Here is a 12,970-nt window from a genome sequence, read left to right on the forward strand (position 1 = left end):
ACACTGTACAGGAGTGAAGTATCAAGAGCTGGCCCGCTGCTGATCTTTTTGGCCTCATCGATGTGTCCCACGGAGACAGATGCACACATTCTCCTGCGGTTCCCAATCTGACCTTAGCAGGTTTACACTTAAGCATAATTAATCAGAGATAATTAAATCAAACTCAAAATGTCCTTTATGGCTGTGGCTTTTTTTTTTTTTTTAATGGAACTGGGGTTTGAACTCAGGCCCTTGTGCTTGCCAGGCAAGCACTTATTCTACTGAGCTATCTCCCTGGCCCCTGTGGCTTTTTAATGCATTCTGAAAACAGATTCCTAATGGGCTTCACCTAGCAAGATGGCTCCTTTGCTCCAGTTGTGGCTGCTGCTTGAAGGGCTGGGAAAGCTGTGGGCTCTTTCCCCTGAGCAAGGACACACAGTCCCTGCCAAGGACGTCCCTTAGATGCAAGGCCTCAACTCGTGCTCCTGACCTCACAGATGCCTTAAGCTGCAGATTTTAAATCACACACACTCTCTCTCTGTCCAGGGACTTTACTAGGCTACCCAGTTTGGTCTGGTCTTCCAGGTCACAGCCTTCAACCAGGAATAGAAGGGTAAATAAATAACAAGGTTACATTTTTTCCCTACAAGGTAATCTTAGCCTCTCATGTTCCAGTCTGCTGTTACCATTTGCCACTTCTCATGTCAGGCTAGTGAAGCCTAAGTGGCAAGGTCACTGAACATTCCTTCCTCCCCAAATTAATGAGAACTTAAAGCAGAAAACTTCCAACAGCATAGTAAGAGAAAAAAAAAAACAAAAAAACAACAAAAACCTGAAGCGAGGTGTGGTGGTTCTGCCTGTAATTCCAGCACTTGGGAAGCAGAGGAAGGAGGCTCACTATGAATTCCAGGCTAGCCTGGGCTAGGCTGAAGGGCAGCCTGAACCACACAGCAAGACTCTGTCTCAAAAAAAAAAAAAAAATCTTAACAGCTGTATTTTGTACCTGAGGGGAGAGAACACAGACCTGAAGCTAGCAGAGCCACACGTGGGCTGGGGTCCAGGGTGGGGACACTGCAGTGCTTCTGTCAAATGTAGCTGAAAAACTTAAGATTCAACTTAACATGATTATCACAGATGGGAGAAGAAGCCTCATGCTTCACATTTATTACATTGCTAAAACACATTCCACAAGGGCTGTGCTGTGGCCCAGTGGCCAGGCACTTGCTTGGTACATTTGAAGTTTGATCCTCGTCTCACCAAAGAAAAAATCAAGGAGTCTATAAAACTATTTAGAAAACATTTATTTGAACATATGAAAGGAAAATTTAGAGACGCCCGATAAAACAGAAGTTCCTTTGTGAACAGGTGTCTGTGAGCGGCGCCCGGGCTGCCCAAGTTGGGGTCGCAGCACTTCCATTCTGAGCTCACGGAGCTGCAGAAGGAGCCTGTGTCTGTGGTAGGGATGAGTCACATTCACAGACCGAGAGGTGGGCAGATGGGTGTACCGCCGAGGCTTCTCTCTAGTTCTCCCCTGGGCACAGGCTCCAAGGGCTCGCCTGGATGGCAGCGAGTGAGCCAGAGCCCACAGAACCGGAATATGAAAACACTGGCGGAACACTCTGCAGAGGCCAGCATGCTTCCCTTTCATCCATCCAATCTGGATTTTTAAGAATGTGACCAGGCAGGCAGGCAACTGAACGGTGACTTGGAACTTCAAGTGAAGATGGTCTGCCAGCCAGGAGGAGCCGCCTGCTGCCTCCCTAGGCTCTTCTTCTGGGGGGGCCAGCACCCCTTCTCTCCAGAAGGCTCCCCTGACCCAGCTGCAGAAGGCACTCGGCCATGACATGGCTCGTTACAGGCCGGCCTAGCGGATTGGCCTGAATGGAAACGTCACGCCAGAGAGGAAGGTGTGCCCAGGGTGTGTGGGCAGGGCAGGGTGGGCAGCAGGATGGGCCGGGACAGCCCCATAGCCCAGCGGGGGCGTGTGGATGTGAGGGTAGAACCCAGGGGGCAGCGCTGTGTGTGGTGACTGCTGCACTGGGCCAGAGATCACCAGCTGGAGCAGGCTGCAGAAACAAGGAGAAGCATTAGGATCCTAGGGCGCGATCACCCCCTGCAACACACGTGCGGTAGGGCCGGCTCTGTCCCTCTGCATCCATTACCAGGACACGGAGATGCTCCACAGGCCCACCTGCCAGGACAGGCATCAATGAAGACCCGTGTCACATGAGCTTCCAGCTGGGGGACACTGAGCACCAGAGGAGGGAGGAAGCCTATAGGGAACAGATCAGCAGGCAACCCAGCATGGCCAAAGTTTAGCCAGAGGAGGAGCCAGCAGGGGGTGCTACACTGCAGGTCACGGCCACATGGATGCTCCTCTGCCTCCTGAGTGGGGGGAGGACAGCCCCACAACACCAGCTCATAAAGTCAGGCTTAATAACTACGTCATAAGTAAATTCAGGCATCATGAGCCCTTTTCAAAGTAGTCTTTTGAAGAAGCCTGAAATCAAGAATCCAGCACAGCACTCTTTGGGCACAGTTCGCACCATGACCCCGTCCCTCCTGATTGTGGGACCCACTCCCCCATGCTACTCCCCAGCTTGCAAAGCTATATCCTGTCTAGCTTATAAGCTCCTCTACACTGGACTGCAGCTGCCCCACCAGGCCTGGTCCCTGGGTCTCCGTGAACAACCACCTGCCTCACCAGCATCCTAGGCCCCCCACCACTGGATACATCCCTGCCCAGCTGCCTGGACTCCCCACCCCTCTCCTCTTCTTTAAAATTGTAAGTTGTAGTTCCCACTCCCTTTTTTTGGTGGTACCAGGGATTAAACTCACAGGTTTCACATTAAGATATATTTTCAGCCCTTTTTCATTTTCAAGACAGTCTAAGTCACAGAGGCTGGGCTCATGCCTCAGTTTTCAAGAGTACTAGGACTACAGGCCTTTGCTACTGAGTCCAGCTCACTAGGTCCAGTTCACTGTGTCTTTCTGAGACTCCATAAAGGTTCCCCATTCTGGCCCAGGCCTCCTAGGATGATCAGCAGGACCTCCCAGAATCACTAACCATCTCTAGCTCTTCTCATGTGGCCTCAAGTAATCAACTCCCCAAGGATGCTCCCCATTGGAAACGCCTGGCTCTTCAGGCTGAGGACACAGACTGCCTCCTTCCCTCCCCTTCCCTTTCCCTGGCCCCCTGCTTTGCTCCCGTGCAGACACACAGGCACTGCTTGGCTTCAACCTGGGCCTTGCCTAGCTGGAGGGTCTATGCTAGTCTCTCCTACCACTGAACAAAGGCTGTCAGGCCCGGTTCCCCCTTCAGCCCTCATCCTACAGTTCTGCACCTTCCCCACACACTATCAGGGTGACGTTGCTGCGTCCTGTCACAGTCTGCTCTCTAGTGGACTGCCAGCTCTCTCCCACTGCCTAGTTCTTCCAGGGGAAGGGGCTGGCTGGTCACAGCTGACCCCTATCTGCCCACCCACAACACAAAGGGGCTCCAAGTCTTCAGGAAGGCCTTGGGCATGGGGTCAGTAGTGCCTCTGTTTCACTTATGTTTATTTTTCTGATAACACTTGGTAAGAAACTTGGTCAAAAACTTAACCAACCCAAGGAGTACCACAGAGGCAAAAGAAGATCTGTTTGAACCTGCACACCCTGCCAGAGATAAAAAGCTATTTCCAGGCATTTCCAGCCTAGTTGGAAAGTTGAGTAATACCAAAGAGTCCATTAGAATTCAAAGGATTTGTAGTTAAATTCCAAGGAATTTTCTTAGAATTGAGGCCCAGAAAAAAAGAAGAGCAGCAGTTCTCCCACAGGAGAGCTGGCCTGGGCCAGCCTGTCCCTTCTGTTGATGGAGCAGCACAGGTGCTTCCCCACCCCACAGAATCTCTTCCACGTCACTTGGGGGAACCCATCAGTGGAGCTGGACAACAGGGTCCCCAAATGTGGGATAGGCCTGCCCTTCCTCCACAACTAGCCCAGCCCCAGCCTCTGGTTCTGCACATTTCTGTCTCAATCAGCTCCTGCCCAGACTCAATGGCTTGACAGAACCAGGAGACCAGCCATGGGGGGCCAAGACATGCACAATCCAGCTGTGCCAGTCCACTCCCTTATCCACACCATCTGACAAAGCCTGCCCCGGAGCCCCATGCCTCCTCATTAAGGAACAACATGAGATGTGAAAAAACATTAATAACTCTACTTGCTTAACTCAGTTGTTTTCAATTCTATGAACCTGGACAGTTCTGCCTTCAATTAGAAACACGTCCTTGCCCAGTCACCTCAGTGATCATTTTCAGTGGATATGTAACATTCAACCCTTCCAAGAAGCATGGTGGCTGATTCACCAAGTCTCCCTGTGCCTTGGTTAAGCTGCTTCCACTTACGAGCTTGTACTTACTTGCATAAGACTTTTTTTTGTTTTTGATTTTTTTGTGGAACGGGGGACTGAACTCAGGCCCCTACGCTTGCCAGGCAAGTGTTTATTCTATTGAGCCATCTCCCTGGCCCCCATAAGATGTTCTTGTGTACATACTCTTTGGCTTCTTTGCCAAGAACAGATTCACAGAGGTGAAAATCCTAAGTCACCACAGGACCAGTGATGGTGACAGCAACTAACACTTGCTAGATACCCTACACCAAGTGCTGTTCCAAGAGCTTCCTAGGTTTTCACTCAGCCCTCACAGAGCCTGTGGTGGGGCACGGCAAGGGGAACCTGAGACAGGAGCTACAATTTTCTTGATTTTTCAGATGAGAAAAACTAAGGTGTAAGGAGACAGGGAACTTGCCCAAGGTTACAATGACAGAAAGCAGCAGGGTGCAATCCTATTCCTGCTTTCCAGGGTTCAGCTGAGGCTATGGAGAGGATTCCATGTGGCAGAGATGGTGATGAGTTACAAACACCACCTCCTCTCAGCCTCGTCACCACCCTGGAGGGTGGGAGGCAGGCAACAGTACTCTTGTCCCTTTACAAGGGAAAAATTGAGGCTCAGAGACAGGTGACGAGGTTGCCCAAATGTCACTGCAAATCATACAGAGCATCATTCAGGAACCAGATCCCTCCCACCAGAAGCCCATGCCCCCATGCAACTGATACCCTGCACGCTAGGCTGGTGGCTCTGCAGTCTTTCCCTGAGAGTGCAATTCAGTGTCACCTGAGTGCCAGCACACTGCCCTCCCAGCCAAAAGGAACAGGCTGCGGGAGCTGTGAGCGAGCATGGCCTGGGCTCTGGTTTCTTCCCATGACTCCTGGCCCATGTTTACACCCTACTCAGGGTTCTTCTCCTGTGGGCTAAGCTTATCTTCTGCTCCTCACTTAGCATTAGGTCCCAAGGGTATCCTTACAAAGAGAAGCTCTGAACCCCGCAGACCAACTTGTGCCGAGGGACCCAGGGACAAAGGGGTCTGCTGCACTCTACCTCCTGCAACCCGGTCCCAGCAATGTCAGCAAACAAGGTACCTACTTGTTATGAGGCAGCCTGGAGCACAGGGTTCTCAGGTCATCTGCAATTAAGGAGAGACGTGATTGAGGAACGACTGGAGTCAAGGAGAACTGTTTGCTGACATGCTTCTTTTCCAGGATGCTAGCAAGTTAGCAACAGTGCCTGCTACTACATATTTCCAACATGCTTTTAGACACTGGGCTTCCCTTTTCTGCAGTTTCTCCTTCAAAAATAGGTCCAAAATAGAAGAAGCCATTTAGGAAAGGGGGCACCGTCACCAACAGTTGGTCAGGTGGTTAGGAAAGCGCCCAAGGGCAGGTCTCTCACCAAGCAGAGGGCCAAGGCACTCCAGCCCTGGAAGCAAGACTAGAAACTCACCACTAGCAGCCTTCGAGTGGGGCCACCTTTGTGATTGGGTCAACAGTGGAAAAGCAAACACCAGCGGATTGATGGCCCCAGGCCACTACCGGGCAGACTCAAATACTGAAATGCAGGAGAATCCCAAAACAGGCAATGGGAACACACGTCGTGAACAGGTGGCAGTTCCATGGAGGTATACATATACAATAGGTGAATTATACACCCTAAGAAAAAAGAACTACAGGAAAGAATCCTCATGAGGAAAGATTATATTCTGCCGATTTTCTAGTTAGAGCCAGAAGAGCCAGGTGATATCTACACATCTCATAGATGGCACATAGGACTGGGATGGGGACAGCAGAGCAAGGGGGTACACTAGGGGATATCCTGGAACCCCACTCTCCTTACAGGAAGAAAATACCAAAGGAATCAAAACCAGTGTCCGTCTAGGAGTCCCTGTTTTCTTTTTGCTTAGGCAGTGCTGTCACCGCTCCCGAGGCCTGCCTGGTGGGGAAGGCACCTACCTCTCGTGCACAGCAGGGCTCCCGAGGCCATGGCCACCTGCAAAGCCTGTGCCAGCCGGTCCAGCGAGAGCTCGATCTCCTGCGAGGCATTGAGGGGGTTCAGTTCATCCGCAAGTCTGTTGATCTCCTCTACCAAAGGGACCATGTGGTCAAACAGGATCAGCCCCAGGCGCCCATACAGATTCTTCTCAGTCAAGTGTAGCTGGAGAGTCATGAGAACCTGCAGAACACTGAGGTGGAGTTTCGAGTACAAGACATGGGAGTCTCTGTCCATCCCCGCTCCTGAGTCCTTTGTGACCTTGTTACTGACGTGGCCATTCGATAAACAGGGCTTCTTCTTCCTTTTATAAGCCAGGGGGGCCTTTACGCACCAGCGGATCAATCCAATGAGTGGGGTGAGCTCTAAAAATCCTATTGGGAGATTGGCTGCAATTGGAGTATTTAAAAAAGTGATGAGAATCAACCGCGGGTCCTCAAAAATCCAACTGACAATCATTTCAAGCAAGTCCAAAGGTGGGATGAGATCATCTGCAAACAAAGAGCATTCAGTCAGAAGTGTTCTTGGTCTTGGGGACAAAAATGAGAAGGGGACAGAGGAGGACAGATCTCTAGCCTTCCTGCCTGGTAAGATCACTACTGCCCAGCCTACTTTCTGTCTTATTTTCTAGGACATCCATCCCATGAAAGCTGAATCACTGCTACATCCCTGGTGCCCTGGTGCACCGGACCCTCTGCTCAAAGCAGAGGGTGAAAAAATACTTGTTAGAGGCACAGGGGCCCGGGGTTTGATCCCCAGGCCTGCCGTGTCATCCCTGCTCCCAGGACGCGCTGAGAGGGCAACTGAGACTGGGTGTGGTGGTACGTGCCTGTAAGCCTGTAATCCCAGCTCTTGGGAGGCTGTAAATAGGTGGATCACTACAAATCCGATCTAGTAGTGAGACCCTGAACACCCTATAGACCCTTTCCTAAAATACAAAAATAAATACATAAAAAATAAACCTTTAGGGCTGGGGAGATGGCTCAGTAGAATAAGCACTTGCCTGGCAAGTGCAAGGGCCTCAATTCAATCTCCAGTTCTGCCAAAAAAAAAAAAAAAAGAAAGAAAGAAAGAAAACAAAACAAAAGAGAAAGGTGAGAAGGATTTTTTAGGAGCCGGGGAGATGGCTCAGTGGAATAAGCTTCCCTGGCAAGCTCAAGGGCCTGAGTTCAATTCCCGGTTCTGGGGGGAAGGGGGGAATACACACACACACACACACACACACACACACACACACACACATTTATTAGGTTAATAATTCCTTAGAATTCCATTAGACTTTGAAAAAAAAGCTGCCAGCATCCGTCAGCCACCAACCTTCCCAGGCCCAAGCCAAGAATCTTGTCTAAGCAACAGCTTGGCCTCCTGTGATCCCTGCAATGTGGCAAGTTCCAGGGCCCAGACAAAGAATAATAATAATGAGGACGAATGCTGACACTGATTCTGAGCTTCACGCGTGCTGGGCACTGGACTCTCCTTTCCACAGACAAATGCATCAAAACCTTATCTAGCTCCATCAGTTATTCCCAAAGGAAGAAGAAACTGAGGTACAGTGATGTTAGGTAATTTCCTAGGACACACTGAAAGTACATGGTGAGCTCAGATCTGACCGGAAGCAGCCTGGCTCTTAGACCACCAGGAAACACTGTCCATCCTGGAGTTGGGATGCCATGTTCTCAGGCTGCCTGTGTCCCCAGCCACCTGTGCAGTGCAGCCCATAGCTTGCAGGAAAGCTGAGGATGACAGCAGTCCTTCTAAGCAAGCATGGAAGAAGAGAGTGTGGGAAGCCAGCACGTGATCAGGCACAGCTTCTGGCTGCTTTCTCCTAAAGTCAGCCTTGCCGTGAGACCATTCCTACTGACAGCTGCTATCAAACACTGCCCTTGCTAATGTAAGGCGGCGGCAGCAGCAGGCAGCAGCACCCATATGTAACCCTCCCTTGGCCACTCCGCATCCAGTCCCTTAATCCTCCCAGATGTTTTTGTCTGGGTAACACCAGGCTCACACCCACAACTCCAGAGTACTCCCAGGGCTGAGCAGAGGCCTCCCTAAAAGCCTGCAGTCAGCCAGCCCTGTGTCCTGGGCACACACTTAAGCACAAGTACTACATGAGTGACTCCTTCACTTAGTGAGTGAGCCCAGAGCTCTCAGTACCACCTGGGCAGGAAGAGACTGCATGGCGAGGAGAGCATCTTCCTTTCGTGACGTGAAGGCACAGACTTCCCAGGTGCTCTCATTCCCATAAGGGTGGCACTAATCACGATTCTGATAATGGTCTCAGGCCTGGCTGAAGGAAGCACTAGCACTGACACGCCAGCTTAGGAGAAAAACACCAAGTTGCAGACACACTCAGTGGTTACCCCCGAAACATTACTTCCTGTTGCACATCTAATTCATCCATTCCCAAAGCCAAGGCCAATTTTTGTCCTGCTGGCCCAAAACAAGTAATGACCTGAAAAGCAACTACAATGCTATGAATGGGGTTTAATTAAATCTTTCCTTTGAGAAAACCAAAGGCAGTATCCAAACACAGTATCCCATTAATAATCATCCTTGGGAAGCCCTGCAGGAGAGATTACAGATAATTCCTCTGTAGCAGGGTGGCACTGCTCCACAAGAACAGGCCCACTCCAGTGGCAAACTGCTTCTAAGGAGAGTATGGAAACTAGTGGGAGAAGGTGGCATGTACTTGTATGACCACACTGTTGCCACACAAGCTTTCTCAAGAGCTAAAATGTGTAGAGCCTGGCATGGTGGCAAACCTCTAACCCCAGCACTCCACAGGCTGAGGCAAAAGGACTGCTGCAAGTTTGAGACCAGCCTGGGCTACAAAGTAAGTTCAAGGCAGACTGAACTGCAGAGTGAGACCCTGACTCAAAGAGACAAAAAAAGGGCTGGGGAAGAGGAGAGCATCTGCCAGGCTAGCACAAGGTCCTGAGTTTTAGCCCCAATACCACCAAAAAAAAAAAAAAAAAAAAAAAGACATGTGGCTGGAGAGATAGTTCAGCAGTCTAAGCAGCTGCTTGGCAAGTGCAAGGACCTGGGTTCGACTCCTGGTACTGGATACTATGCCAGCCCAGAGCCGAGCCAGCCAGTGAAACTGGGCATGGTGGCATATGCCTGTAATCCCAGCACTGGGGAGGCTGAGACAGGAGTTCAAGCTGCATGGTGACCCTGTATCAAACAAATAAATAAAAGATTAAAAAAAAAAAAAAAGCTAAAGTGTAAAAGCAAGAAAAAAAGGTTACAGAGCAAAGGAAGTTCAAATACTTTCAGGGGACTGGTAGAGGCAGAAAATGGAGACAGAAATGTCATTGCAGGCCCTCACATCATTGGAAGAATTAAATTATTTGTCAGTGTTCTGGTCAGCAAGAGTAGAAGGCAAAATAGGAGTAACCCGAAATACAAACAAAACTTGGGCTTTGAGCCAGACTCTGTAAACAAAACTGCTCATCACAGCTGGGCATGGTGGTACACTCCTATAATCCCAGCACCTGGGGAGGCTGAGGCAGAAGGGTCACAAATTGCCCAGCCTAGCAACTCAGTGACAGGGAAAAACCCTGTCTTAAAGTAAAATAACATTTATTTAAGAAGGGCTAGGGATATAGCTCAGTGTGCATGTAATTTCAATCTAGATGAAAAGTATATGAGCGTTTACTGTACTATACTCGTAATTTTTCTGGATTTTTCAAAACAAAATGTGGGAGATCAAAAGTAAGTGGTATTTCTGGAAAGGTGGTCACACTTCACCAGATTCCAACTTGGCTTTTTATGCCATTTCCATCATTCCAACTCAAGTAGTTGAGGACACTACGAACATTTCCTGTGAAGCAAACTGTACCGGTCCAGCTGCCCACATTGATCCTTAGGCCCAAAATAAAGAAGCACATTTCTGAGACAAAAACACCAAAGCATTCACTGGGAAATAAAACCAGCCATCATTTGAAGCTTCTTTGGTGGTTATGACATGTTTATCTTTACCTGCTGACAGGTCATAGAGAGCAGTGACAGACGTTATGAACTGGCAGCAGAACCGAGGGCTGGCGCTGAATATCTGCTTCAGTGTCTGAACGGAGCCTGGTACCAAACAGCAGTAGTCATCCACCAAGGCCCTGGCGAGCCGCACACAGTAGACCACAGGCGTCCGCTGGAAAGAATCCACAGGCCACATAACTACAGGTGTTAGGAGCTAGCAGGTAGCAACTACGTACAAACCATAAGGACCACCAGAACTGGTAGAGCCACTTCCCAGAATGGAGACAGATGTTAGCAGCTTCCTTTCAAGCAGGAGCCAGCAATCTAAAGTCCACTGACCAAATCCACTCCATCTCCTGCCTCTGTGAATAGTTTCATGGAGACATACATAATGTGCTCACTTAAGCAAGCTTTTCTACTGTTTAAAGCTGCTCTTGCATTGCAAGGGCAGAGATCAGTAGTTACAATAGAGACACCGTGACTTGCAAAGACTACAGTAATTGCGTAAAGGCTCTGCAAACCCTGGCTTTGAAGTTTACTTAGGAAAGATGATTTCTGACTTCAGATGAGAAAATGACAACTTCTGTAACCCAACAGCATTTCAGGTGAAACTCTAACAGGTAAAAATTAATAGCTGCTCCCACTTCAAAAAGATTTAGGAGTCAGTGAATGATCAAATAAGAAAGATGTTTGTGTAGAGCAGCATTTCCAAGCTCTTACAATGCTATTCTCTCTAATAGTTCCTGTAATACCTTTGAATCCCACATCCTCACCCTCCCCTGCCTTTTTCTCTTCCCATGTATGTGCCTAGCAGCCACTCTGGCTACACTCAGCAGCTGCTAAGGAAGCTGTAGCTCCAGGACACAAACTTTGGTTGTACCTTTTTTTGTTGCCAGTTTGTCATCTGTCCTACCATAGCACAAATCCTAGTGGGCCCCAGCAGAGAGAGGAACAGCCCTCATGCTTAACAGTGGTCTATTTGTTTGTGAGACTCAAAATCAGCCTTGTCTCAGGGCACAGTCACAGAATTACTTATCACGTGTGCTCATAGAGTATATTACTGTGGCCACAAAGATCTCACCTTTGTCAAGTGGATTAAAAAAAAATATATAATGCTCTGTATATAGAAGTGGGACTGGAATACAGGTGTCAGTCCACAGTGCAGCAATAACAAAGGACATAAAGTAGTACATATGGAAAAGACCTCTCCAGAAATCCAGTTAAATGAAAATTTCTAAGTAAACTCATCTTCAGAGACTCCAGGAAGGAAGGCTATTGCACAGCAGTACCTGGAGCCAAGAGGCTGCACATTCCAAAACTGGGATTCGACATACAGCCACAGCCATGGAGACCAGCTTTCCCAACAAGCTCATCCTGCTGTCATCAGCTTTGTTCCCCTGAGGGCTGAAAAGCGAGGAGAAAATAATCTGCCTCACGGAGTCCTTGGTTTGCTCCTGGAAATAATTGCACATGATTTCAAGAAGCTGAAGCTCCTGAAGTGAATTCAGTCTCTGCAAAACAAACCCGGGAAAAAGCTGTCAGAAATGTGGCTTTTGCGTGCTGGTTAGTTCACGCAGTAAGAAGGTAGGGCACGCATTATGTTCCCCAAGGCGCTTTTCAGAAACCCAGGTCCCAGCAAAATGCTGAGGCTAACCTCAGGAAAAAGTCAGACTTCTCATTACGTATTGTCCTGGAGGAGTCATGATAACCCACACAGTCTAGGACTTTAGATAACAGGCCATTAATGAGGTAAGCAGACAGCCCCCGAAGTCCTTCCTGGAACACCGCTGGGTCGCAGCTGTCACTACCTGCAAGCCAGGCACTCCGCTGGGGAATGCCGCAGGACTGCAGGGCAGGGGACTGGGGGAACTGCTGCAGGAGCAAGGCCCAGGGCGAGAACCGAGGGGCTGGGCGAGCCCCTGTCACCCCGGGAAGGGCACGCCGGGACAGGCACCTTGGGCTGCGCGCCGCGCTCCTTGGGAACCTGGAACACGAACTCCTCCAGTAGCTCCACGGGTCCCTTGTCCACGATGGGCAGCGGCCCGCTCTGCAGCTGGCTGCTGAAGTAGATGTCCAGATGGTACAGCACCTCTTTGGCGGCGCTCAGCGCATCGCGGCGCAGCAGCGAGTGGCGGATGTCGCTCATGGTGCCCAGGTGCCCCGCGCGCCCCACTTCCGCCCGGGCGCCGGGGACGCGCCGCCGCCGGTGGAGACAAAGAGGCGCGGTCCGGCTTCCGTGCTGACTTGGGCTGGGCCGCGGCGCCCGCCTGCCCACCCGCTACCTGCCGCTGGCCCGCTCAGGGGGCCATCGCCGCTGCCACCGGCCAGCGGGTACCCGCGGTCCGACAGCGGCGCCAACCAGAGCTGCTAGAGCCGACGCCGCACAGCTGAACGGCGGCAGAACGGCAGAGCGAAGACGGCGGCCCGCAGGGGCCAAGCGCAGGCTGTGGCCGTGCTCTCAGGAGTGCGCCCCCTAGCGGCGGCGCGCTGGACAGGTAGGCCCCGCCCCAGGACCGGATCGAGCTGCCCTCCCAGCCGCGCCCTCCATTGAGCGCCGGAAGAGGCTTTCCCCGGCTTGCAGACCTGCTAAGAGCGGCGTTCAAAGCCTCCGCATTTGGGAGGGTTGGGTTCTTGGGTTGCCTCCCAGCCTA

General features: G+C 50.6%; 1 protein-coding gene across 1 annotated transcript; it reads right to left on the minus strand.

Annotated features, from left to right (window-relative positions):
• Positions 1 to 1,263: 1,263 nt before the first annotated feature.
• Positions 1,264 to 12,763, minus strand: CUNH7orf26 (chromosome unknown C7orf26 homolog). Its single transcript, XM_004629616.3, has 6 exons — positions 12,274 to 12,763; positions 11,609 to 11,830; positions 10,326 to 10,491; positions 6,308 to 6,835; positions 5,445 to 5,484; positions 1,264 to 2,045 (listed from the first exon to the last, which is right to left on the minus strand). The coding sequence occupies exons 1-6, from the start codon at positions 12,463 to 12,465 to the stop codon at positions 1,844 to 1,846; spliced, it is 1,350 nt and encodes a 449-aa protein (XP_004629673.1). The 5' UTR covers positions 12,466 to 12,763; the 3' UTR covers positions 1,264 to 1,843.
• Positions 12,764 to 12,970: the final 207 nt, after the last annotated feature.

This window comes from Octodon degus, unplaced genomic scaffold, assembly GCF_000260255.1.
Source record: "Octodon degus isolate 3935 unplaced genomic scaffold, OctDeg1.0 scaffold00031, whole genome shotgun sequence".
Lineage (NCBI taxonomy): Eukaryota > Metazoa > Chordata > Mammalia > Rodentia > Octodontidae > Octodon > Octodon degus.